Here is a 27863-nt window from a genome sequence, read left to right on the forward strand (position 1 = left end):
ATACAAAAGAACTAGCCAAGGAGGATATATCTCACCCAAGATAGATTCAAGAGAACTACTTGGTGATGACCTAGCTATGCAACTCTATATAGCCCCACATCAACCAAAATTATCTCTAGGAAAAAAGCAACCAAGGAGATTTGGGACAACATAAAGGAGACATATTCTCAACCCCTCAATGATGTTAGAGCTTATGAGCTAAAATGTGAGGTGAAAAACCTCGAGCAAGGAAAGAGGCTGGTCTCAGTATATTTTTCTACCCTAAAATCCCTTTGGCATGAAATTGATCACTTAGAAACCATTGAATGGGAAATCTAAAAGGATGCAACAACTTATAAAAAACTGTTTGAAACAAACAGGGTTTTTGAGTTCTTAGTTGGCCTAAACTCAGATTTGGATATTGCAAAACAACAATTTCTCACTAGGGAGAGTGTGACCCTATCTCAGGCCTACTCATTAGTCCACAGTGAAGAGAGTAGGAGGAAGGTAACGCTATCCTTCCAGCCCACAGAAGCAGCCTTGGCAGCAACAAAATTCAAAGCTGGAGGAGAAAAGGAAAAAGAAGTTAAGAAGGAAGACAAAAAAGATATTTTTTGTGATCATTGCAAGAAGCCCAAACACACTAGGGAGACCTGTTGGAAGTTGCATCTGCACCTAATGCCAGTTAAACTAAAAAACAAGAAAAGAAGTGCTAATACAACAACTAATACTGACAGTACATCATCTTCCAACACAAGGACAACATCCTTGGATGCCTTGGCAATTGTCCGAGTTGCACTGACACAGTTAGAAAAGGAAGCTGTTATTTCTAGATCTTCAGCTACTACACCAGCTCAGCCTACTTCAGCCCTTGCTCATGTAGGTACAAGAGCTACTGCATGTCATGCTTCTGTCCCAGGTAATACTAGACCTTTCTAGGTATAAATTCAGATGCTTCAGACCATATGGCCAGCATATCTACTTTATTCAACACCTATTATTTATCCTCTGGGTAATGGATTATGTCCCAACATATCTACTTGTTCTCACACACCTCAGCAAAATGGGGTTGCTGAGAGAAAAAATAGGCATATCTTAGAGGTAGCCAGAAGCATCATGCTCAACTCTAATGTTCTCATACGCTTTTGGGGGGATGCAATCCGTACAGTCGTGTACCTCATTAACAGGGTTCCTTTACAGGTTCTAAACCTGCAAACCCCGTTCAGTCTTCTATATCCAGATGATGACCTATTCACTATTCCCCTCAAAACTTTTGGGTGTACTTGTTTTGTTCAAATCCTTGGACCTCACCGCTCTAAATTTGATCCCAAAGCCGCTAAGTGTATTTTCCTTGGATATGCAAACAATCAAAAGGAATATTATTGTTATGAGCCAGATTCAAGGAAGCACTTTGTGTCCATGGATGTCACCTTCTTTGAGGATATGCCTTTCTATCATAAGGCTTATCCTTAGGGAAGAATAGTGAGGAAGGGATTTCAATTTCAGCCTCAAAAGTTCTTTTACCTGTCCTAGTTATTGAGGGGGGGAGTTGTGAAGGAGGTTGTAAAAAATGCAGAGAATTAAGAGTGTATCACAGAAAGTGGTGGAGGCAAGTTGACTCTCGTACTCAACAGCAATCCAAGCAAGTTCCAACATCTTCTACAACCCCAGATCCAGGCACTACTACTCTCACTATTGATCCCACTATTACAGATGTTCAACCTCCACCGTCAGATGACATTGATCTTCCAATTGCTGTTCGTAAAAGGAAGCGTCGTTGCACTTCATCCACTGTCCATTGCATCTCCAAGTTCCTTTCCTATAATTATCTCTCAGAATCCTATAGGTCATACTTGGCACCTATTTCTGTTGTTCTTATATCCAAAAAAGTGCAAGAAGCCCTTTTGATACCTAAATAGAAGGACACAATGCAAGTAGAGGTGGAAGCTCTTGTCAAGAACAACACATGGGAACTAGTTAACCAACCTGAAAGGAAAAAACCTGTTGGATGCAAATGGGTGTTTATTGTGAAATATAATGCTGATAGTACTATAGAGAGGTATAAGGCCAGATTGGTTGCAAAGGGATTCACACAAACTTATGGCATAGACTATACAGAAACCTTGGCACCTGTTGAAAAAATGAACACTATCAGAGTTCTTCTATCCATTGCTGCAAACTACTCTTGGCCACTATTTCAGATGGATGTTAAGAATGCATTTCTCAACGGAGACTTGCAAGAAGAAGTTTACATGGAGTTACCCCTTGGCTTTTATAGTGCAAAAGAAGGAAAGAAAGTTTGCCTTTTGAAAATGGCTTTGTATGGGTTGAAACAATCTCCAAGAGCTTGGTTTGATAGGTTTAGACTGTCTTTGGACAAATTCAGATACATACAGGATTAGTCAGATCACACTCACTTCTTTAAGAAGACAGGTCATTCCCTGACTCTATTTGCAGTCTATGTATATGACATTGTGATAAGAGGAAGTGACATTAGTGAAATTGAAACCCTTAAACAACACCTTCACAAGGAATTTGAAGTGAAAGACCTAGAAAAGTTACACTATTTCCTAGGAATTGAGGTAGTTCGATCTAAGCATGGCATTTTCATCTCCTAAAGAAAGTTTTGGACTTATTAGAAAAAACTATCAAGTTAGGAGTGAAACCTACTAATACTCCCATTGAGTCTAACCATAAGATAAGTGCAAAAAGTGAGAACTCCTTAAGGACGGTGCTATGTACCAAAGCTTGGTTGGGAAACTTCTTTATCTCTGCCTAATTCGACCAGATATTTCTTATGTTGTTAGTGTTGTCAATGCATTCTCTGAGGACCACCCACCTCCTTGTAGTAGAAAGGATTATTGCCTACTTAAAGAGATGTCCAGGAAGAAGTATACTCTTCAAGAATAATGGCACTACAGGAAATATGCCATATACCGATGGACTAAATCTGTCGGTATATGTGTATAGTTCGTCGATATATCCTTGAATGAGATACTCCGACAATCAACCAATGTGTCCGGGAAGGAATTGTCGGTATAGACCTATACCAATGGATTTTGTCCATCGGTATAAGGTGTAGACACCTATACCGACGAATTTCTAAACCATCGATGTACATCATAAGTATGGAGTATGGCGTATATTGCTATACCAACAGATTGTGCACATTGGTATAGGGTCAAGGTATACCAACAGAGGTAGTCCGTCGGTATAGGTTCAGGCTATACCAACAAAGCTAGTCTGTCGGTATAGGTTCAGGATATACCAACGGATATAGTCCGGCAGTATAGGTGTTTTTTTTTAATATTTCCCTACAATTCTATTTGCCTAATATGTCCAACACAAAAAGAACACCTGCACATCAAAAAATGTTTTCTCTAGATCCTGTTCAACCAAAATGGCCAATATAAAAAGAACTATGTTTTTAACATCGTCCAAGCAATAGTTGGAGTGGTATTTAAATATGTGCTTGGAACAATGAAGAAAGAAAGAAAGAAAAGTTTGAGTTTATATTGGAACAATGAAGAAGATACAAAGGCAATTCAACTTGACAACTTTTAATATTTTGATACCCTCGATGTACTTTGGGTTTATATTGGCTGGTATTTAAATATGTGCATATATACACATACCCATATGCTCACAGATTTTACAACACTAAAGTTCTTATTTGCAATACCTATCTTATGATGTGTTCAATATTGTATCTTCATGGACATGCAAAGATAGAGACTTTCATGATGGACAGTTCATTTCTGACATCAAGACCACATGCCTCCAAAATCATACAGGTAGACCTTTTCACACCACTGAATCCTAAAGATTCAGTACCATTGAACACTTTCCTCAATTTATACAATATACCACCTATGATACCAAAACCTGTAGAGAATTAAAAGAATTCCTTATTTTGTTTTTCTCCTGTTCGTCAATCTAGCCATGACAAAGACCTCCTTAAAGCTAGTAGTTAAATTTCTCTAATCTGACAGACACTACCATGTAAATGAAGAAAAGCCAAGCAACATTCTTGAAGAGCTTGTTGGTATAATCTTGCTAAGCATGCTTACCTAAAAGATGCAGTGGTTTGTAATGCTGCTAAAAATAGAAACATCCTGTCCTTCGGCCAGAGGCTATTATTGCATTTATCCACACCGTCCAATCTCTAGGAATAGCCACCACAGTATAATACCACACCATCCGGCTGATCCAAGCTATCCAAACATTGAATGCATGCTTTCAAACGGTTAAAGAAACAAATAAAAGGAGGAAAAGGAATAAGAGATCTACCCATATACACTGGTCATCCAAAAGGATGAGACTGCTAGATGGTTAGAGTGACCATGTTATTGATGTGATTACTCTACCTGCAACAGCTAATTAATGAAATAACTCCTCATTTGGACCTTTCTAGAGCAATGAAAAGTTCCACAACTTTCTGTGCTTTTATTTTGCCTTACCACTTTACCAGTTAGGTTTTTATTCTTTAGTATTGGAGAATCTAAAGAGAGTTATTTCCCACAAGGATATAACTGAATTAGAACACTTATACATTAAAAAACTAAACAACATGCAAAAGATTAACAAAAAATAACCTAAATTTTCATCGAAACAAAATAACTATGTTTTTAACATCGTCCAAGCATTAGTTGGATAAACCAACAACAGTTGGGTAAACCAGCAAAAAGCATGTTCCTTAGATAGTGAAAGCAAGCAACTATTCTTGAAACACCTACAGTAAAATAAAATATTACAAAACAAATAAAGTCAAATAATTATTATAAATATTACCGCTTTGATTTCCATGAGGATGATGACTTGAAGTCGAAGAGTTTCGATGCCCATTTGGTGAGACATCTAGAGTAGTAGCAGCATTTGGATCCTATTAAATTAGAGAAAATTTGATTAGTACAATAATATTCTATATATATATATCACTTTAAAATTTTGAATATAAATATATCATACCTCTCTATTTGTGATTTGGTTTACAAGACTCATGATATCACTAAGTTGCTCATCAGGAAATCGTCTCTGAAATATAGATATAAAACCATTCACCAAACCCTCTAAGTTTTGAACTTTTTCCTGCAAAGCTTGATCGTGTTGTTGGGATGATGAAACTCCACTACCATTAGAAGTTAGGATCTTTCCCATACAACGAACACGTCCTTTCTTATCAGGTCCTTTAACATGAGAAAGCACATCATTCTTCCAAGAGGATCCTTGCTGCAATATTTGCGAACTCTGTGAAGTGCTTTCATCATTTAAGCACTTTTTCAAATTTTCCTGAATTTTATGCATAAGTGGAGCATTAATGGTCATATAGAGTAATGGTTCATTTCAGTATCATAAATCATCAAATAAAATAACCAGAAAAATAAATACACAATGTTTATGTGGTTTATTTCGGTATCATAAATCTACTGGGGAGAGAGTAGCATAAATCCATTAGCAGAAAAATGGGAATAAGATGAAAGAAGGCAGATCTAGGGGCTCGGATTATTGTTGATCATTTTGGTGTGGTCAAGCCAGAAAGAGGTTGATCATTTTTCATTTGAACCATGCATTTTTTTTTTCTTATGTTGCCATCTTTTCTAATGCTAAATGCTACAAACTTTGGGAAATTTTCAAGTGTGGAGAAATCAACCATTCAGCCATTAAGGCTCTAAACTTTAAGGCTTTTCAGTACTAAATCCACATGAAGTTGAAGGCTCTTATGAACTTATGGGCTATTGTCAAACCAGAGGTTGAATGTTGCTGCTCAAGCCTGGTTAAACACTTGAGCCAGGACGTTCCATCAATTGACCTAAATGAGGTTCTGGGGCCACTACCGCAGATGACTGGAAGTGCCTAGCTTAATCTGTTCCACATAAATGCTATACTATTATGATTATGTGATTTTGTTATTGTTAGAATAATTGGTTGTGATAATACTCAGAAAATTATTTATCTTGAAAAATTTAGAAAATTAAATTTCCAGCAATTTTTAGTATTTATTAGGATACTTTAATTTAGTGATTTCCATAAATTAATTTCAATGGTTTTGGTATTTTAATTTAGTGAAAGTTTACTTTTGGAATATTCTAATTTACCAAAATTTTTTATATTTTTAGTAACTAATTTTTGTACAAAGGATTTTTAAGATGCTCAAGTTTTCTTTCTCGCTTTTATTTTTCTTGTTCTGCAAAAATCAATAAATAGAGATTTTTTTATTAATTTAGTTTTAAACATCCCCTCCAAAATGTCAACTGGTTAGTTGGTAAGGTCTCCTGTTTGTTGTAGTAGGGGCTTAGGATCAAATCCCACTTACACTAAGGTTGTAGGGTTTTATGAGTTTGGGGGATGACTCCCCCTAGTTAACCCCATGGAGCAACAATTTTTAAGCCTTCCCTATAATTTGACCTCTAATAAAAATTCCTTTGACATCTTTCTGATTATCAACTAAGAAAATTAATCAACTTTCTGAAATGCAGAGGATCCCACTAATACTTTATATATAAGAGACATAGGCCCAAAACCCAAGCTTAGTTGGCCTAAGTTATAGTCCTTACCATAAGTGCAAAGCCAGGCTCTGCCTATAATAATCCCTATACTCTATTCAACCCAACAACCAACCCACATGCCATGGCCTAACTTCCCCCTGCCCCTCTGTAAATCTGCAATTAACAAGGCAAAACCAAGGAGTCCCATCTTATAAAAAAAGAAAAAATATATAAAACGCCAAGTGAAAAATTAAATAAAAATATTAGCATTTTTTGGTATTTAAAATCATGTATCAGATTTTATTTTAATTGTTAGCATTTTTATTATGACTGTTATGAACGATAGGATCTATAATCAAGTAATCATATTAGCTTTTGACCCCCTAATCCCGACTCTACCCTTGGTTCCCTATAATGTGTACCGTGTAATATGAAAAGGAAAGAAAGAAAAGTGCATATTAATTTAATCTAGATACAAGCATTTATACTTAAAATATTACTAACTTGGGTCGTAATAAATTGAATTAAATGGAAAAATATTTAATCTAAAATGGATCTAATTCAGACAAACAGAGACCATTTACTAGAGCTGTAAATGGTCTGAATAAAATTTGGTATTGGATCAAATATCAATCCACTCCTGATCCGATATAAACTGATTCCCTTGATTTTTATTTTTTGGTATTCGGTGCTATGCATCACAAATAGCCTCCCCTTGACCCCTTTGAGCCACCTCTCAGTTGGTTGTGTTTAGTAGTGGTAAAGCTAATTTGAATGTCGTGTTTTCATTTAGATTGTCATATGTTCAAGTTTCACACAATTAATTTTCAAAATTTTTGTTCATGAAATACAATATTAGTCATTTTTAATTTATTTTATTTTTAGTCCAATTTATTTATACCACTCAATATCCTATTGCAGTTTGATTCGATCTATGGAGTGGTTAAGGCCCAATTTGAGAAGGAATTTAAACAAATTAAATTTGTATCTAACCTATAACCCATTCGATTCAAACAGTTTGCAGCCGTACTATTTAGAATCTTGTCAAAGGAGGGGGTCCATGGTAGAAGAGCCTTTATTAGTAACATTTTTTTTTTAATTCTCTTCAATAAGCAATTGTTAATGTTGTCGCTGAGAAATATTTGGCTCCTACCTGGTCGGAGGACGTGTCCAGCCAAATACATTTTACACATTGATGTTATTAATATTAGGGTTTCACGTTAAGGTTTAGGGGTTTAAGGTTTAAAGTTAAGGTTTAGGGGTTTAAGTTTTAAAGTTAAGGTTTAGGGTTTGGACTTGAATTCATCCAACCACAATAGGAGGCTAGGAGCGAAGTTCGTTGTTGCAATGTCTTGCATGCAAATTGGCAATGTCAACCCTGGTTGATGAGCAAGTTCATGTGCCAGTTTTTCTGTGAAAAAGCTAAAGCACTCTGCTCTGGTGTAACCTCCAGGGAATTAATTCTCCTGTTCTAGACAACCCCAAGGATCAAGATGAATTTTGATGGCCGTAGCATTCCCAATTGGATCATCATGGTATTTAAAGGGAGTAACAATGAGCCATCTTCATCACAGAATGGAATGAAAAGGTATAAAGCCTTATTGTACATTGTTGATGCTGTATTACCTTTCTTTCATTCATAAAATAATCTCAAGTTACTGACAAAAAACCCAAAATCACTACAATCTGCCTTGTGGCAAAAATGACCACCCTCGGCTGCCTCAAAATTGGGGATGAATTGTAACTACTCTCTCTCTTTGAAGTATTCCAATAGGTAGGCCAGAATCTATCCAATGCTGTTCCTGTTTGCATTCCTATCAAACCTTGAGACTTGTATAATCAACATTCTCCTGCTTTCTTCCTTCTCCATCTCTGTACAGAAATCGTGTAAGACCTCAACTGCTTATATCTCTGCCTCAGATTCTCTTTGTCTCCGGTAAGCATAAATAGAACCAAAAACCGTTCTTCCCACCCTTCTAATCTTTCTACTTTTCTTGCTTGGACTTCCCTTTTTTTCCTTTGATGATAGTGGCTGTGATATGGGTAAAAGTGATAACCATCCCAAGGGCACCAAAGCTGCAAGAAACTGTAGTAAAATCCCCAAAGGCAGGCTTGAGTAATCACCAGATGTTACTCCAATGAGAGAAGCCAATCCAACACCCAAAAATCCACTAACAATGGATGATAAACAAAGGGCTGAAGCTAAGAAAGAAGTGAGTGATCCTTCACATCCAGCTGGGCATAAATTTGCAAACAAAACTGAGAAGGGTAGGAGCTTAAACTGAGCAACAATTTCTGCTAATCCTGAAAAGCACAAAACATAGGCCTCATTTGGAATGCCCAATCTAAGATTGATTTGTTTCACTAGGACAAGGTCCAGAAGAAGGGAGCTTGCATAAACAATCTGCACCATGCCAATCAATTTCCTAAAAGAAATTCTTTTCCAATATCTATCATAGAAAATAGTAGCCGATAGCAGCATCAATTGGCCAATAACTTTAGACATCCCAATTATTGAAGGGTCAAGCCCTAAGCATTGTGTTTGGTAGCAGAAGATGGCTCCTGACAGAATTGGAACTCCAGCAATGGAGGCTACAATCCAGGTAAGAGGGCCAGCAATGCGCTCTTCGCCTATTGCACTGATCAGACTAGAGAACTTTCTGTGTAGATCTTCTGAGACAGAATTTCTTATGATATGATGGTCTGATGGTTGTGGCAAGCTAAAAGCATCCTCGCTTGTTGTTGAAGAAATTGCAAGTTGAAGGGAAAGTAGTGCAGCAAACAAGAGAAATATCATCTTCGTTTTTTGTGTTTTCATTAGGAAAAAGCCTCCAATCAAGTTGCCCAAGATTCCCCCAGCAGCTAGAGCCTTGAATGCATAAGATTGGACTCCACTTACTCTGTGTCTTTGGCTGTACTCAGCAACAAGAGCTTCATTTGCAACTTCTGTGACTGAAGCTCCAAGGTTACTAAGCAGAATGCACACCATCAATATGGGAAGGGCTTCACCTGCGAGTGGAATTAGTGCCAGAGCCCCCCACGAAAGAATCTGCAAAAGCACTGCAGTTTTTTATCCACATCAGTAACTTTATACAAGACATTTGTCTACCATCCCTCTAAAGAGAAGACTAAATACTAATTGAATAAATGCTGACAGAATTCAGCCTCCAAGGTTCATGATTGTTTGCAGTTATAATCAACATATAAAAACCCACTAAAATAAAAATACAGATTTGCAAAAAATTGAAATCCCAAAATGAAAATTTCTTTCATTGTCAAGACAGAAAGACAAAATCTTGATATTTCTATCAACACAAAATTAAATTTAGCAACACTTGAAAGTAAGAATAAATTTCCTGATGCTACAACTTAAAATTAGTGCAGTGAATTTAAAATTTGTTGCAATGAATTCAGCTTCTATTGTTTTCCATCTGAAGGCACCATAAGGAGAAAGGGAAAAAAGGGCTCCCATTAACTTGATTAAGCTGAAGTCACATAGTTTATTGGACTTCAATGATGAAACGAACTAAGGAAAGAAAGGGACATCTTAAAAGCATATTTCATGAAAAGCATGAGACTTGAGAAGGCCGAAAAGGAATATTGTTTTTCAGCTTAATTCAAACTCTCCATACCAAGATTCCAAAATAACTGCTTACATACACTAGATATCACTGAATAAAGCCTTTAGTAAGAACTTCTTGAACAAGGAAGTACACACCCAGTTAATAAAGAAATCGTAGTACAGAGACATAGGATAAGAGAGGCAACAGACAAATTCAAAATAGAACTCAAGGGGTATATAAATATTAACATAATAAACCCAGACCCTCAATCATATTTGGGACCCTCTGGAAAATTTTCTTAATTCTTAATGAGAACTTGGTAAATTGTTACTTAAATCTGAAAGTACACAGATAAGGTGGCCAAGATTAAGCAAATAAAAGAAAAACACAGAAAAGAAAAAAGTACATAGGAATGATACAAAGAGATAGCACAAACCTCCAATGGAAATATAAGGTATTCTGTGAGCACCACCAATATAAACAGCATCTGAAAGGACCCCGTATAGAGGCTTGGCCACCATGGGTAGGTTGCCGGAGCTCTGTATAAGCTGCAATGTTGAAGGATGCAGCTTAAGAGTGTGCGCCATGTGGAAATTCATCGCCAGCCATGGAAAACACCTGAACCCTTGAACCCAATACCCAAATCCACACAGAGCCATCATCTGCTGCCTACCCACTTGAGAAGACTCTGTGTTCTTCTCATTTATCCTGTTGTTCCTGACGAGGACTTCCTCGGAAGTTATTAAGATGGGTTTTAGGAAATGGGTTCTCGGTTTTATTGGTTTATCCTCGTTGGTGCCAATAGGAGACGACGAAACTCTTGGGTTCCGACGATGAGAAGAACTCCAAACGGAATTGCAGCAAAGAAGAGACGGCTTTGGTGGTGGTCTCTGGATTGATTGAGTCGCCAAGATTGATGAGCTTCCGGAGGATTTCAAAGAGTAAATCATGGTTTAAGTCGAGATTCAATATCAAGCCTACTAAGAAAGAAATAAAACTATAGAGACAGAGGTTACCTTGCCGAATGCAGAATGGCCAACCCAGAAGGATATGAAGATAACTGAAAGCACCCACTACGGTTGTTCGGCGTGTTCAAACCTCGAAGAACAAGAAAGTATCCCTTTATTCGTTACGTGTCATGTTGATGTTTATTCAGGGAGAGAGAGACAGGGGAGAGAGGCAAGATGCTAACAGAGCCAGAGGGATCTAGAATATGTTACCAATAAATAAAACAGAGGGATCTAGAACACCGTAAAGGAGGTTATTCCATGACTCCATGGTGAAGAGAGGTGGGGTTACTCGGTTACTGTAGGTTTGTTATTGCGAGAGACGAGAGTTGGAAGCTAGCAACTAGAAAGTAGCAAGGTGACCACTAGACCTGATAGTCGTAAGGGTGTGGGACCCAGCAACCTATGATGGGGACCGACAGATCACAACAAAAGCAGGCAGAAACCGTCATATGACCTCAAATCTCCGGAATCCACTCAGACATCGCGAATTCATGATGTAACATCGTGATGGATCGTTCCATCACTGTGTCAGACCGACTCGGGATCTGCTACAACATCTCGTGGGTAGCAGATCGAGCTCGCCTTGGTCCGCTTATGATAAGTGCGGTTTCTGTTTGGGAAGACCAATTATTTATCTTTTTCGGAAACCTATCACCCGGCGAGTTCACATCTGCACACTACACAGCTCGCCCCACAAAGGCGCCTCACATACACATCTCAGCGTGTATGGAGAACATCTTCGGAGATTGGGAGATGTTCTTAATATAGGGTCAGGATATGATGTAGGGCGCCGATGTGATCTCGAAGCGGCAGCTTTTTGACTTTCCAAAGTGGACCCCACCCGGACAGCTCGTATTTAGTGGAAAATTCGAAAAGATCCCAAATATGTTGTAATTTTTTCAGCTCGGCCAAACCTTGCGTCTTTGGACGTCTCACATCACATCTCCGCCATGTATTGGAAATATCTCCCGATAATAGTATCTGATGATATCATCATCGAGAGATATTCGCAATGTATGGAGGAAATGTGACGTGGGATGTTGTGGGGGTGTAGATGTGAACTCGTGTCCTTTGCCCAAAAAATAAATAATTAAATAAAATAAAAAGCAAATAAATATGATAAATGGACTACAACCCTCCTCCTTGTTTACTAGTAGCCCCCCTTATAAACCGCATCGTGTTCATGAATTTGGCATCAATCTACGGGCAGGATTCAGTCTATCCCTAGAAATCTTAACTCCACCCTAGATGCTAAACTATAAAAACCCCAAAAATAAATAAAACAAGGATGATAGCGATAATTTGGTAATGTAAAATACTTAAAATCTTATCTGAATAATTTTTATCAATATTTTAAAAAATGACACAGAAATCGGAATAGTTCTAGCGATTGATTTCCGGGTTGACAATTCAACCATTCGGTCTGAATGGATGGTCCATTTTAATAAAAAAATTAAAAAAGTAAAAAATAATAAAAATAAAAACAGTAAAAAACTGTTGAACGGGTCGAATGATTCGATGATTTGGTTGCTCGAGTTACTGAGTTATTGACCAATTCAACGATTTTTTGCCAGGGACTAGGTTTGGGGTAAAATGGAACCGGTTGCCTAAACGACTCCTGGGCCAAACGATACGACTGTTCAGGTCAATGATGGTTCAAAAACTATAATTTTTATTAATGATTAATAATGATGATATAATGGAAACCTAATAAAGATGAATTTTGAATAATAAAACTCAATGAGAGAACTCTCTAGAGTTTTTGAAAAGGAATTCACATTTGGGTTCCATAGTGCACTGGGAATATTTCTTGTACTTGTTCTTGCGAGATGTTCCCAATTCAGGGTTGAGATGTGCAGTGGGGCGCCTATAAGACAGACTGTGTTGAGCGCCAATGTGATATCTTTTTCAAAAATGAGAGTGAATTTAAGAAAGGTTGAAATAAGTTATGAGAAGTATTAGATAATATCTCATAAACTAAAAGCCAAAAAAATGGATTTTTGGAAAAAGTTTCTTCTAATAGCTTCTTCAAATCGGTTCAGTAATAGACCTCAATCAAAGCTTCAGCCCTCTCAAACGAGTGATGAGATAACTCTTGTTAAGTGGTTTCTGTTTCGTCTCAGAAATATTGTTTTGTACTTGAGACAATCCTTCGTCAAGCGCAACCAGGAACACAAGCAAGATAACGATCTTCTATGGGAAAAAAAAAAAAAAGATAACGCTACATACCAGCTATAGGAATCAAGAATTTGATTTGGTTAGATATGCAAATTAGATCGGGCCAAATTCAAATTGAAGTATATCCGAATCCGATTTAATAATACAATTCTTAGATTCCATATAATCTGATCTTATAAACATCAATTCAAATCTAAATTCATTAAGGATGTTGTATATCTATTAAAATATGATTAAATTCAAGTTCTGAATCCATTTATACCCCTAAATTCAATGTGATCCCCAAAGGCCATACCCGAAGTAATTGACCTATTCCTATATTTATAGTGGATTGCGGTTATCAGTAGTAACTAGTGGGCCCCGTGTGATGCACGGGTTAGTGTCAAAGATGACTCTTTTTTAGGTAAAAAGGTCTATCAAGAAAGGGTCCACAGCGAAAATTCATTCAACTAAATGCTCCCAATTACAATCCATCCACAAAGAATAAAAAAAAAGGAAATCAGGTGGAAAAGACCAAACAACAAGATGAGTGAGCAAAAGAAAGCTCGTTTGATTAGCAGAACGAGCAACCCACTCGACCGAGTCAATGAGGGAGACTAGACAAAATGTGTCTAGAATCTGCAATAAAGTGTCTGATCTTCCAAAGAGGAGTATCAGGGTTCAACAGACATCTAACAATGAGGGGAGAGTCTCCCTCTAAAATAAAATGTGAGAGGCCTAACTCTTGAGCAAACAAGAGGGCCGATAATGCCGCTTGAGCTTCTAACTCCACAGGTTCACCAACAGTCAAATTAATAGTCCTTGCAAAGCAAAAGGCTCCAGCAGAGTCCCTGAGAATACAGCCAGTTCCTCCAATGACAAGTTACAAGCCCCATCAAAATTCATTTTGAGAACAAAATCTGGAGTTTTTTTTCAAATATTTCTTCTATCTACAAAAGTATTGAATGTTGGAAGTTGGAACAGGTACAATGTATTTCCTTAGTGTATCCAAATGTTTTCATATTTTTTGTTTGTATTCATGCATTTTCAAAGTGTATCTATATCTATATTTGAATTGTCTGATATGATATACAATACCAATACTTTGAACCTTGGCCATATGTGGAAGTGTAAATCAGGTTGTGCTACATGCGGTTCCGGCACAACCCGACATGATTTGAGCCAGCCTAGACAAGCCTAGCACGACAGATTGCGAGCCATGCAAGGCACGACACGATCATATGGGCCATGCCGGGTCAGGGGTTTTAGGTCCATGGGCTAGCACAACATGACCGAGCAGACCGTGCCGCCTATGGCCCGCAGCCCGACCTAGCATGACCCATATATATATATGTATATATAATATGTATATAATATATATATTATTTCATTTTATTATTGCATATATAAACAATTTTATACATCAAAATTCATATAAAATAAAATTTTAAGATCTTTTTTAATTTATGTCAAAATTTTCATTATTTTTTTCAAAATTTTTAAAAAGCATGCCTTGGCCCGACCCGTGGTCTAGCTCAGCTTGCGGCACAACATGGGCCCAGACAGACTTGGGCCGTGGGCTGTGTCAGGCTGACCCCCCAAAGTATCCCAGGGGAGGGAAGCATGGTCCAGCTATGCCAGCATGCGGATCGTTTTGTGTCAACCCAGCATGGCCCGATTTACACCTCTAGCCATATGTCTAGCCAAATAGCTAGTGCCACATTTACTACTACAACTAAAGTCACTCCTACATTTTATGCAAATAGTTATTTTTCTCCTTCCCTCAATAGTTTTTATATTAATCATATTCTAGACTTCAATAGTCTTTCTCTTACCACCTGTAACACTAGTAGTAGTAGGGGTGGCTTCATTAGCAATAGTACCATTGGCACTCATAAATAATGCCACCATTCTGTGATTTGACGTCATTGAAGAAAAGGTTGTAGAGAAAGGGATTTTGAGAAGAACCAACCATTTAAAAAAATTTTAAATATTAAAACCCTAAAAAAATCAAAATTAATTATCATTTACTTGATTCGTTGGTATAGAATCCCAACTTAACTTTAACTTATGAAGTTTCTCTCCCAAATTACTAACTTGAAATACTTGAGCATGCTTTTTTTTGTTGAAATTTAAATAAAGTTGAAAATTAAGGAGTAGGGAGTAATAGACTAAAAGAGTATGATAAAGAGTTTGAGAGTGTATAAGAGAATATGTGAGTATACATGCGCATGAGAATTGGTGTGATGCTAATGAGGGAGGGTAAGGGTATTTCTAAGGATTGAAATATCGATAAGACACACTTAATACGGGGTATATTGGTGCTTAGACATACGGGATATACTACGACCAAGGATGTATCCCTTGAGTCATGTGCATTGGGTTGATATAATCCTATATCAGTGTGCATCGCATTGTATCGGTTCGATACATACTAATACGAGCCAATACATGTCGATACCATGTCTCACATACTACGTCTCTCTATTGAAAAAAACATTCGAATTTTGATTCAGACCCAAGCCAATCTTATACCCTTAATATATATATATATATATCCACGAACTCCAATTAAAATTAGGGTAAATTTCCTCAACTATCCCTAAGGTTTAGGAAATTGATTAACTGTACTCTTATTGTTTCAGTATTGTCATAAATCACCCCTACAGAACTAGCCTAAAGTACAATTAATCGACCAACCATTAACCAGCCTCTTGCCACCATCACGAACAGTTAAGTCCTCTCCACACTCACTCCACATCCTACATTTGCTAGGAGATCATATCGTAGTTGGTGGCGATGAGATTCCAAAAGCCTGAGCTCGTCTCTGAAGCAAATCCAGTTCAGACGATTCAATAGGGAAAAGATTATGGTGGTAGATTCTAACAGTATACCAAGAAGCAACAGGCGATGAGATTCCAACAGCCTGAGCTCGTCTCTGAAGCAAATCCAGTACCAAAAGAAGAACGATAGTCAATGGAAAGTGGTGTGGAAGCTCTTGAGGCTGCCCTTCCCACCCAGAACCGGGGAGATCATATTGGTGGCTTCTTGACTTAGGGAGCGACCTAATCTCCGTTCACCATGTATAGAATGAGCCCTAGACCATCGGTTAGCTGGGAGCTACCCTTGAATTTTCAAACCTAACTGTGTCTCCAAATCAGATTGGGAGGTGTTGTTCGGATTACTAATCGGTAAAGAAGAAAAGGAGAAGGAGGTTTTTTAGGGTTGGACATATTAGGACCGGAGACTACCGGAGAAGTGGAAGCCGGAGCCAGCGGGGGAAGAGATAAGCAGCTGAAGGCAGAATGCATGAGCATCTTCTTTTTTGAACAACTTGCATCGACCATCTCTCTCTCTCTTTGTCTCTACCTATCTCTCTATCTTCTTCTTTTGGGCTATGTAATTAGCTTGGAAACAGAGCACCGCGAGGAGCATTGAATTGTTCTTCGATCAAGGTTCAAAGTAAGGAAATGCAAGGTGTATCGAAAAGACAATTTTAAGAGTCGTATCAGGATACGTTTTATATACATATGGATACAGATGAAAAATCAATATATGCATAAATATGTTAGGAAATTCAAATAAATCATAAAAAATATATAATTAACAATACTTACAAGTTTTATATGATTGTAAATAAGTCATTTAAATGTAAAAATACCATAATTTAATGTTTATACAAAATGTGACATATTGAGATAGAATTAGTAAATATTAAAAAATGATGGAATAACTAAAATGTGAATGTATATACAACAAATTTATAATAACCAATATAAATATCTTAATATTTATTAGTATATAAATTTTAATAATTAATTTCATCTTTTATTAATAAGCACCACTAAGAAAAGAGAAAATTGGCTTAAAACAAAAAATACATATAATTATAACAAACAAATTAGAGTGGTTTAGTGGTGAAATTATAAGCATTAAAATCTAGTGACTAGGGTTGAAGTCTTGCTATTGTTAATATTTGTAGTTTTTAGTTTTTATACTAACAAAACGAAATTAGTGAGAGAGAGAATCATTAATTAATAGAATTAATGAGATAATTGTAATTAGGCACTAAAATTTAAATTTAAATTTGCCTTAACTATAGGAGTAATTAACTAATTAATGAAGAAGTTAGACTTAAGTATAGGAGTAACAAACGACATTAATGAGAGAGATTTGATATTAAATATAAATTAATAAAATTAATGGAACAAAGGAAAACCTTGGCTTCAACCGCCACTACATGAAGCTCCCCATCACCCTTCCAAAGATATTTGCTTTGGGTTACTTGTTTCATCACCTTGAGTTCTTATAACAGAAGTCTGATAATGACTTGTTCATAAGTCCGGAAGGTGCCTTTACTTTGAATCTCTCCCATCAACTGTACTCAGTGAGTTTCTGGGAAGATTTTAGAAGAGAAGAGTCCATTTTTACTTAGGCTAGCATCAGGCCCTACTGGATGTACAAGTTTGATTGAAAGCCGAGGAATTTCTTGCTGGAATCAGAGTCATGGAAACAACGAATGTCACTTGGGTGGGTGATCTTGGTTGGGACTTGGAAGAAGTAAGGGGGAGAGATGGTGTGGACTTTTGGGGATTATAGAACGGGCAACAACGACAAATGCCAACAAAATGTTCTTCAGCTAATTTTTTTGTCTATGGATCATCGAGAACAAGAAGAAAAAAGGGTAGTTCTTAGGGCGAAAGGCAGTTCTTTGGCTCGGCCGTAGTGAAAGACTAGGAGTGGAACAGTTGTGTCGCTGGCCACCGCCAGGGAGTGGTTCGTTGTAGATGTCGCTGGCTACGTTCGTCAAGCAAAGAACCGTTGTGCCGGTAGTATCATCCCCTGTTCCATCATCCACATAATCTCCCTGCCTCCGCCCTCCCCTATTCCACTGTCCCACAACTAATTGTAAAGCATAACTTAGTCTTCCTCCTTAATGTCTTCAGTCTGTAATCTAGTGCGTCGGAGTAAAGCGATGTTGTCCCTACTCCACTGTTCACCACCCTTGTCTTGATCACATCCACTGGGTTTGGTGCTGATGTAGGGTGATTTGGCCCGACCTCGTAGCATGGGGACACGTGGACATGGCCTAGCATAAGTGACAACTCAGCGTGACAGCCTGGTCACTACTCGGCGCAACGAGCTCGCCGAGGCCCGGCCAAACAACTCGGCGGGTGTGGCAGCTCGTCGAGAAGCAAGGCCCAACTCACCCCGAAACCTGAGGATGGAGCACCCCGAGCTCCCCCATGCGAAGGGACCCGAGCTCCTCCTGAGACTCGAGCTATCCTTTCCTAAGAAGGAAGCACCCCAACTTTTGGCTAAGTGTCCCGAGGGAGAAACACCTCGAGATAGCACCATCGAGACTCCTGCTCGTACTTACTTAAAGCTCGCCTCCAGTGTGGGCACCTCGGTGTACCTCAGCGCCTCGGTGCAAGGAAAACCTGCCCCAGGTGGTTCGGTGCACGGTAGCTCGGCAGACTGCAGGGAGATCTGCCTGACATTCGTGCCTGCCTGACATCCGTACCTGCCGGATCCGGTGGCAGTGCTCGGATCCCTTGCTAGGCGGCGTTTTGCCTGCCGTCGCTGAAAGGCATGGCACGTCTGACGAGTCCGTGCCCTGCAGTAGTGGCCTGTAATAGCAGCCTGCACCTGCCACCTCTACCCTATAAGTAATGGCTAGGGCAGTGATGGTTACGCCTTATGTGACCGAGCTCCGATATAAAAGGACCCTGACCCTCACAAAGAAAATGTATTGAAGCTTAAGCACTTTCAGCACTCCTACTCTCTGTTCTTCCTTTGAGATTTCTCCAGTTCTAACTTAGCCATCGGAGTGTTCCCACCGGGAGAGCTCCCCGGGAACCCTTCACCTTCTTCCTCTCAGGTGCCGCCCGTCCCAACTAGAAGCCAAATCACAGCCAGGTAGGAGTGCCCAGATTATGCAGCATCAGGTGCCACTGTGACCACAAACCCGGCCATGAAATAGTAATTTAGTATTGTTGTTGTGTTAAATATAGGGTCAAAATAGTAATTTAATATTTGGCACCCTTTCTTAACGTAAGGGTAAAAATGATTCTTCGTGTGTCTCCATTTGGATTTGACAATGGTGACAATTGTCAGAAATAGGGGTATAGTTAGTTAATTTTCTAAACCTTAGGGGCAGTTTAAGAAATTTGTCATTAAAATTAAGAATAGTATTTAAAATTAATATGCTATAAACTAATGAAATAAATAATCTATTAAATCCACATTTACAACAAAAATTTGATTTTTAATCTCAATAAATTTATATAAATGATATTAATAATAAAGTAATTTTTTAATACTTAAAATTTATAAATTTGTACATGATAAGTATCTTAAATTTTTATAAATTATTATTTAATTTATATTAAATAACAATATATTTATTATTTATAAAAAATTATGTTTAAAAGTATTTGAGAATATAATGTTAAATTGAATTTATCAAATCCACGAATCTATAATGAAATAATTATTTTAGTATTAAAATTATGAATTTGCATATGATATGTATCTTATAAATTTTAACAATGTTGATAACATATTTATTATTTACAAAAATAAAAATATGATTCACCAAAAAATTCGGAATTTAATATTTAGTTGTTTTTTGTTAATGTTAAAAAGTAAAATAACATAACAACTTAAATAATGTGGGTATGCATGTGTGCACATGTGCCTTGAACTCTTGATTGATGCATTATCAATAAAATTGTATAACATCTATACATCTCGATATATTAATTGTAATATATTTCTTCATACATATCAATAAAATATACATTTCCTATATATGTATACATAATTGATTATTACATTGATATTAAATTTAATGTTATTAATGTAATTTATGGAGTGTGTTTGTATTTCTAGTGTATTTAAGTATTTCTAAATTTTTTGTATGTATCTATGCGTTTCCAAAGTGTATCTGTATCCAAGTTGTCCAATATGATATTTGATACCGATACTTTGATCATTGGACATTTAGAAAAGTTGAAAATAAATTAATTAATTAATCAAAATACCCTTAAAACTAGTTGTTTATGGTTGTTAGGAAGGGTATATTGGTTTTTCACGAAGTTAATTATTATCGAGGGGGCATTTAAATCATCTTTTGCCCCAAACCAAAATACACAATTACCCCCCCCCCCCCCAAAATTAATCGTTTATAACTATTGGGAGGTATTTGTATAAAAAAGCCCAAAAGTAAAAAATAGCCATCCTAACGACTATACTGTCCAAGCGGCCCGGTGCATGGCAACTTCTTGCTGTTAGTAGTGGCAATTGGGCAGGTTGGGTTGGGTTTGGTTTGGGTTGAGCTTCAACCCAACCCATTTAACCTGCCAACCCATTAATGACCCAGTTATATAAAATTAAAAGGATTGGGTTCAACCCAAACCCCCTTGTCCCAATCCAATCCGCCCAAACCATTTATCTTTATGTACTTAAAGTAAAAACTCCCTTTTGACAAATAAGTTGGTCATAGCTTGGTGGTCATTGAAGCTATTGTTTACACAAGTGGTGAAGGTTTAAATCACATTACATGCATATTAATTTTACACAAGTGGTGGTCATGGAAGTTATTGCCTTATTGTCATGGAAGCTATTGTTTACACCAAGGTGATAGGGTTTATTAATTTATGTCAATTTGGGTGAATTATGTTGATTCAAATCCAAACTAATTTTAATCAATAATTAATATAAAATTAATGCATTGATTATAAATTATTTCACTCATATGAAGAAAATTAAAAAAAAAGGCTAAAAAATTCACACTTGTGCCATTAGTGGTTAATCCAATGGTTATTCATAACCCAACCCATTTAAATTGACCCAATGAGTGATCAACCCATTTCCAACCTGCCAAGTAAATAGACGGGTTGGGTGGACTAAATACTAGGTGAGTTGAGTGGGTTCAACGGGTTGGGTGAGAAATTGCCCCACCCCTACCTACCAGAGCGCCTTGGGCCCAATTACTATAGTGACCAGGTAGTGCTAGCCCGTATTGCCACGACCCACTTTACAACTCTAAGTAGAGTTGGGATAAGGATTGGATTGGATGACGGTGATGATGAAATTGTAGGCTTGTAGCATTACTCATCTATGATGTACAATGTCTTTGCTCGCTTTTTAGCCACGAGACTGAGACCAATCCTCTGACAAATTCTTTGTATTATCAGCTCAGTGGTTATTGGCTCCTAACCCTTTTTTCAATACATAAATTTCATTGCAATCTTTGTTTTTTACTCAGCTTACTAATGAAGAAGCATATGAATTAGGCTGTATGACATGGATGATTTGATAATATGTAGAATTTGTTTTTACAACTGGGATCTTGGCATTGATATCATGGTTGAAGAAACTATGTGACATCACTACCTCTTAAGTTAGTTTTTGCGTTCCCTGGCAGGCTGGCACCTTTAGTGTCACCGAAGTGCTTCGGGTTACGGTCTCAGATCGAAATTTGCTTCCAGCAATGAATGAACATCAAGAAGTGAAGACACCTTGAAATCTGGTTTTAGATCAACAGCATCAAACTTGGGAGAATCATACTTCCCTGTTTCGTCAAGCAAGCATGTAAAAGCTCCTGCTCGTTTCCCACAAGCTACCTGCAAGTTAGAAAGCATTGTACGTCAATCTAGTGATAATCCAATCTGTTGGATATGGCTTTTCAACTTTGCATCAAAGCTAAGATAAAACATTTACTAACTATGCACTTTAAACGGCAATTGGCAAAGATAAGAGCAAATAAAATTCTTCATTAGGAACCATAGATGTCAATTCATGCTACCAGCTTAATAATTTGAACGTATTTGGGAACCACAGTACCCTCAAATTTACTTGGTTTACAAAGATTGTCTAATGGCCATTACTTGGTCCAATGGTAAAATCTAAGGCTGACGAGTGTGAAATTATGGGGTTTTTGTCTGACACCAGCAACTTTGTGCGAAAAAAAAAGCCAAAGGTTAGGACCATACCCAGTCTACCCCTCCCAAGACCCCAAAATAGCTAGGGACCAACATTGGGTAGTGGCCTTTGATAAAGATTAGGCATGTATGCACACACATACAGTAAGAGTAGATGTTACATGAAAAGTTCTAGGATAGCCAAATTATTCTTGATGCCATCTGAACCTTTCACAGTATCTGGAGTAATTATAAGTATTACAAAAGTTACAACTTTCTCTTAGAAAGGCAAAGTTAAAGAAAGAGAGTGAAAGGTTTTTGCAGTGGTTGAATGTGTCTCATTTGTAAAATATATACTATGACAAATTTATTTCTTCTCACATCTTTGATCCCTCTCATATTTAATGAATAAACTCTTCCTGCAAAAAAGGGTGATTTAAGCAATAACAGATTTGCAAAACAACCAATCCTCTTTCCTCAGAAGCATTTCTTTCTATTTTAGCCATGCTAACTCTCCTTTTTTGGATCATTAATGAGATAAAGGCATTCATTAAATGAATATAAATTAGGAGCACAGTAGACCTTTCTAGTCAAGAGATGAGAGAAAGGATAAAACACAAAAATTATGACTGAATACAAAATTTTCTTTACATGACTATTGCAGTAAGCCCATCTCCTTTCAATCAAATCCCTGGCTAGAGTGCACAAGTTTTGTTAATCTACAAATCCAACAAGATGTATCCAGTAGCCACCCTCCAGTCACGGCTAACTTCCTTTCCTAGCCTTTTCAAGAAGAGACAACACTCTTCTCTTTTCTTATCCAACCTTCTCCAAGATACAACGTTCCTTTTCCTGGACATCCTTTCAAATAGGCAAGTTTTCTCTTCATTACTTTCATATGAGAAGATCAAGGCTTACACATATATTGGCTGACCACACTCACAACATATGATATATCAGGTCTAGTTAGACACAAGTAGAGAAGGCGACTGACAAGTCTTTGATACACATCTTTGTTAGGAAGGATATCTCCATCATCAACACCCAGTTTATGATTGGGACCAATTGGAATTTCAGCAGGTTTACAATCCAATTTTCCTACCTCCTAAAGTAAATCAATGACATATTTCCTCTAAGAAATATAAATGCCCATTTTTGACCTTATGACCTCAATCCCTAGGAAATACCGAAGATTTCCAAGATCCTTAATTTCAAATTCAGTAGCAAAAAAAGACTTCAATTTGGCAATTCCTGAGATGTCACCCCCTATGATAACAATATCATCAACGCATACTATCAACATAGTCACCTTTCCATTTACTCTCCTGATAAACAACGTATGGTCAGCTTGAGATTGTGAGAAGCCAATTTTCAAGATTGTTTTTCTAAATTTGTCAAACCAAGCTCTAAGGGACTGTTTAAGGCCATAAAGGCATTTCTTTAAATGGAAAACCTTTCCTTCACTTGTAGGGATGTTCACCCCTGGAGGAAGTTCCATGTAAACTTATTCCTGAATGTTTCCATTAAGGAAGGCATTCTTAACATCCATTTGATACAAGGGCCAATAATAGTGGACAACAAGAAACATTGGTTACTAGATCAAAGGTTTCCTGGTAATCAATACCATAAGACTGAGGATACTCTTTTGCCACAAGTCAAGTTTTATACCTTTCAATTGACCAATCAGCTTATGCTTCATTGTGTAAACCCACTTACATCCAATAAGAACTTTACCTTTTGTGAAAGAAACAATTTCCCATGTCTAGTTCTTTTCAAGGGCCTCCATTTCTTGGTTCATAGCATCCTTCCAATGAAGGAACTGCATTGCCTCAATAACACTGCAAGGGATAAAAACAGAAGCAATGGAAGAGATATAGGCACAATAAGAGGGTGATAAGGTATCATAAGAGACATAATTTGAGATAGGATATTTAGTACCTATCCTTTTTGCTTTATGAACTGCAATAGGGAGGTTAAGGTTAGAATTCACATTAGGAGGCTCAACACAAGCATAAAAAACAGGAAGAGGTTCATAATCCATATTACTTGAGTCTAGAAAGTCAGATTGTAATGGACACTCAATGTTTAGAGTCATCCTCTTTTTCCGTCTAACAAACCATTGGTGCCAATGGCCAAGGAATAAGAGGTGGCAAAGGAGGAGGCACAAGAGGAGCACCACCACAAGGAGGAGGAGAAAATGAAGGATTGACGGTATTAGTTGTAACCGGTATAGGAATAAGCATACAAAAATGAGTCCAATCTTCACTGACATTCTCCCCCTAAAGAGGAGGACAAGGTTAGAAAAAGGGAGTAGGCTCAAAGAATGTGACATCTTTGGATACATATCTTTTTCCATAACAAGGGCCATAACAATACCCCTTTTGGACCAAAGAATATCCCAAGATACACTTGGTAGACTTTGGATTAAATTTCAACCTAGAGGACACATGTCATGGACAAAGTAGACACACCCAAAGACCTTAAGAGGGAGATGGAAGGCAACCTCTTCAAGAAAAAGAAGCTAATGAGGAGAACTAGAGATGAAAGGTCTGTGAGGGAAATCTGTTAATAAGATATACAGCTGTTTGGGTAGCATACCCCCAAAATTGAGTTGGGACACATGTCTATTTTTACTTTCTAATATCCCATTTTGTTAAGAAGTATGAGGGAGAGAGTTACAAGGGCAAGCAAACTAACTGCAAGGAATATCTCTCTATAGATGGAAGAAAATATGTAATAGAAAGCAAGGTAAACTCTAAGGGTCTTTCATATCACTGAGTGAGTATTTTTGGTAAAGGAAAGAAGTAGATTGTTTGCTTCCCAGAGGGAAGGCAAAGTCAAGGGTGGAAGGAGGTAAGTGGGGCTTTGGGAGAAATACTGCAAGGTAAGATTGCAAAACAAGAAGGAAAAATAGAGGAGGAAACAACTAACTTCTCTACAAGTTAAGATAAAATTGACAAGTAGGAATTTCTCATAGTGGAGAATAGTGCAGGGAGACAAAGAATAGGAGTGAATCTAAAGAAAAAGGACTGGGAAAAGAAAGTTATAGTTGTAGCTAGCTCCTGGGTAAAAGATTGGAAGGTAGTTGCAGATTCGTTAATAGTAAGGTTGAAGCTTGATGATGCGCAATCCGGTCAGTCTTAGCTGTCAACGACCTTGCCTCTGAACTGAGTAGCAGGGAACCTGAAACGGAGAAGATGAGGAAGCTCCGGGGGGAACCCGGTGTAAAGGCTCCGAAGCTCAAGTTAGAATCTTCCAAAGGCAAGATAAAACCAGATAGCGCAAAGTTTGCATACCTCTTCTTTGGGGGGTGGAGAGCCTTTTATAGCCACCTCGCGCACTCACTCCTAGACTTCTGTCAGGTCGGGTATGATTACTTCCGTGCTTCTGCCAGTTCGGGTGTCATCACCTCTGCTGGGGCAGAATCGTCACTTTTTCTTGCAAATCTAAACTAGCCAGACATGTTGTATCACTTCTTACTAGCATGAGAAGGTTGAACAGCTTTATCAACAGTTTTGAGTTGAAAGAGGTTCCTTTGTTGCATGGTCTTTTCACTTGGTCCAAACTCCAAGAGAACCCTACATGCCCTAGGTTGGATAGGTTCTTATTCACAACAGATTGGGAGGAGCACTAGGGGGCTGCTATTAATTCTAGAACATTGCCTAGGGTGACATTAGATCATTGGCCTATTACCTTAGCGAGAGAGGATCCCGGTACTAGAGGGTCCACACCTTTCATATTTGAGAACATGTAGCTGTCTCGCCTTGGATTTATTAAGTTGGTGAAAAGTTGGTGGAATGACAGCAACCCAAGGGCTAATTGGGAGGGCATGAAATTTCACTAGAAGTTGAAGGAGCTAAAAAGGAAGATTAAGGAATGGAATATACTACAATTTGGAAGGACTGAAGAGAGGAAACAGGTAGTGATCAATTAGATTGAGGAGTTGGATGCCAAAGAAAGGGAGGTAATTTTGAAGTGAGAGACAAACAAGAAAGATGGGAGCTAAGGAAGAAGTTAGAAGACATCCTATTCAAAGAGGAAGTCAGCTGGAGGCAAAAGTCTAAACACAAGTGGGTGAAAGATGGTGATAGAAACACTGAACTTTTTCATGCAATGGCCAACGGTAGAAGGAAAATTTTGATTTATAAGTTGGAGGTTGATGGGATGTCATTAACTCAGCAAGATGAGATTGCTAAGGCTCATGTGGAGCACTTTAAATCTTTGTTTAGAAGGCCCTTAAATCAGAGAATCTGGGTAGAAGGGTTAGATTGGCTGAAATTGTCTAAGGAGAAGAAGAGGCGGCTTGAAAGGAAGTTTGAGATGGAGGAAATAAGGAAAGTAGTTTTTTCAATGGATAGATCTAAAGCATCAGGACCAGATGGATTTACCAATGGATTTTACCAAGACTGTTGGGAGATACTAAAGAAGGATATCCTTAAAGTGTTCAATGAATTTTTCTAGAGGGGAGTGATAAATTCGGGGCTGAACTCAACTTTTATTGCTTTGGTTCCAAAGAAAGTGGGAGCAAGTCATCCAAGAGACTTTAAATCCATCAGTTTGGTTAACAACTTGTATAAAGTCATAAAGTCATTGTGAAGGTCTTGTCTAGAAGAACTAAATAGGTGCTTCCGAAGCTAATCTCACAAAATCAAGGGGCATTTCTGGGGAATAAATAGATTGTGGATCAAATTATAATTGCCAATGAGTGTGTGGAGGATCTAAGGAGAACAAGGAGGAAAGGGATTGTGTGCAAGTTAGATTTAGAGAAGGCCTACGACATGGTTGATTGGTCTTTTTTGGTGCAAGTGTTGGATTATTTTGGCTTTGGGGAGAAATGGTGTAAAGTGATTGGTCTTTCCTGGGGCCAGAAACTTAAAGTTTGCTGATGATACAATTTTGTTTTGTTTTGGCTATTAAGGGAATTAGACAACATTCCTATCACCCACTTACAGTTTGTTGATGATACAATTTTGTTCTGTGAGGGGGAGGATATGAGATGGGCCAGAAACTTAAAGTTGGTGATTCAAGTGTGTGAACAATTGTCAAATATGAAGGTGAACTTTGATAAGAGTTGTGCGGTGGGGGTGAATATGGAAGAGAGAGCTATAATGGAGAGGCAGAAGCTTTGGGTTGTATAGTATCTCAATGGCCTCTGATCTATTTGGGGATGCCCCAAGGGGATAACCCGAGGAAAGAGAGCTTTTGGAGCCATATAATTGATAGGCTTACTAAGAAGTTGGCCTCTTGGAAGAAGAATTGTTTTTCTCTGGGTGGCAGAATTACTCTGGTTAAGTCTACACTGGTTAGTTTGCCTGTGTATTACTTGTCAGTTTTCAGGATCCCAGTGAAGGTAAGTAGGGTTTTGGAAAAGTTGATGAGAGACTTCTTGTGGGAACCAGGGGAGGAGAGGAAGGATCACAAGGTGAATTGGGAACTGGTCTCTAAAAGTAGGGCTGATGGAGGGTTAGGTTTAGGTAACATTCGAAGGAACAATGAAGCTTTATTGGGGAAATGTCTGTGGAGGTTGGAAGGTGAGAGGGATAAGCTATGGATGAGGGTAATTCTGAGTATTCATGGTCAAGCAGATGATGGTTGGGACACTAGGACTGTGGCAAGGTCTACTGGTGCCTCTCCTTGGAAATCTATACATGCCATTCTTCCTTCCTTTTTGCAACACATCAGGTGTGACCTCTGCTCTGGGAATTAGGTAAACTTTAGGGAGCACATTTGGGTGGGTGAGAT

General features: G+C 37.9%; 2 protein-coding genes across 4 annotated transcripts in view; both read right to left on the bottom strand.

Annotated features, from left to right (window-relative positions):
- Window positions 1-8002: 8002 nt before the first annotated feature.
- Window positions 8003-11216, bottom strand: LOC104600992 (putative folate-biopterin transporter 9, chloroplastic). Of its 3 annotated transcripts, none has more exons than XM_010264179.3 (3): window positions 11044-11216; window positions 10464-10948; window positions 8003-9524 (listed from the first exon to the last, which is right to left on the bottom strand). In XM_010264179.3, the coding sequence occupies exons 2-3, from the start codon at window positions 10687-10689 to the stop codon at window positions 8368-8370; spliced, it is 1383 nt and encodes a 460-aa protein (XP_010262481.1). In that variant the 5' UTR covers window positions 10690-10948; window positions 11044-11216; the 3' UTR covers window positions 8003-8367. The 3 variants fall into 3 exon arrangements, with proteins under 3 accessions (XP_010262481.1, XP_088755737.1, XP_010262480.1); XM_088899611.1 differs by having other exon boundaries at window positions 10464-10917; window positions 11044-11184; XM_010264178.3 differs by having other exon boundaries at window positions 10464-11118.
- A 10145-nt stretch (window positions 11217-21361) lies between these two features.
- Window positions 21362-27863, bottom strand: part of LOC104600993 (Haloacid dehalogenase-like hydrolase (HAD) superfamily protein) — a 45225-nt gene continuing 38723 nt past the window's right edge. Inside the window, exon 5 of the mRNA XM_010264180.2 lies at window positions 21362-21824. Within this exon, the coding sequence (XP_010262482.1) occupies window positions 21660-21824 (165 nt within the window). The 3' untranslated portion in view covers window positions 21362-21659. The remainder of the gene's footprint in view (window positions 21825-27863) is intronic.

This window comes from Nelumbo nucifera, chromosome 3 (genome assembly GCF_055504915.1).
Source record: "Nelumbo nucifera cultivar China Antique chromosome 3, China Antique-T2T, whole genome shotgun sequence".
NCBI classification, from domain to species: Eukaryota; Viridiplantae; Streptophyta; class Magnoliopsida; order Proteales; family Nelumbonaceae; genus Nelumbo; species Nelumbo nucifera.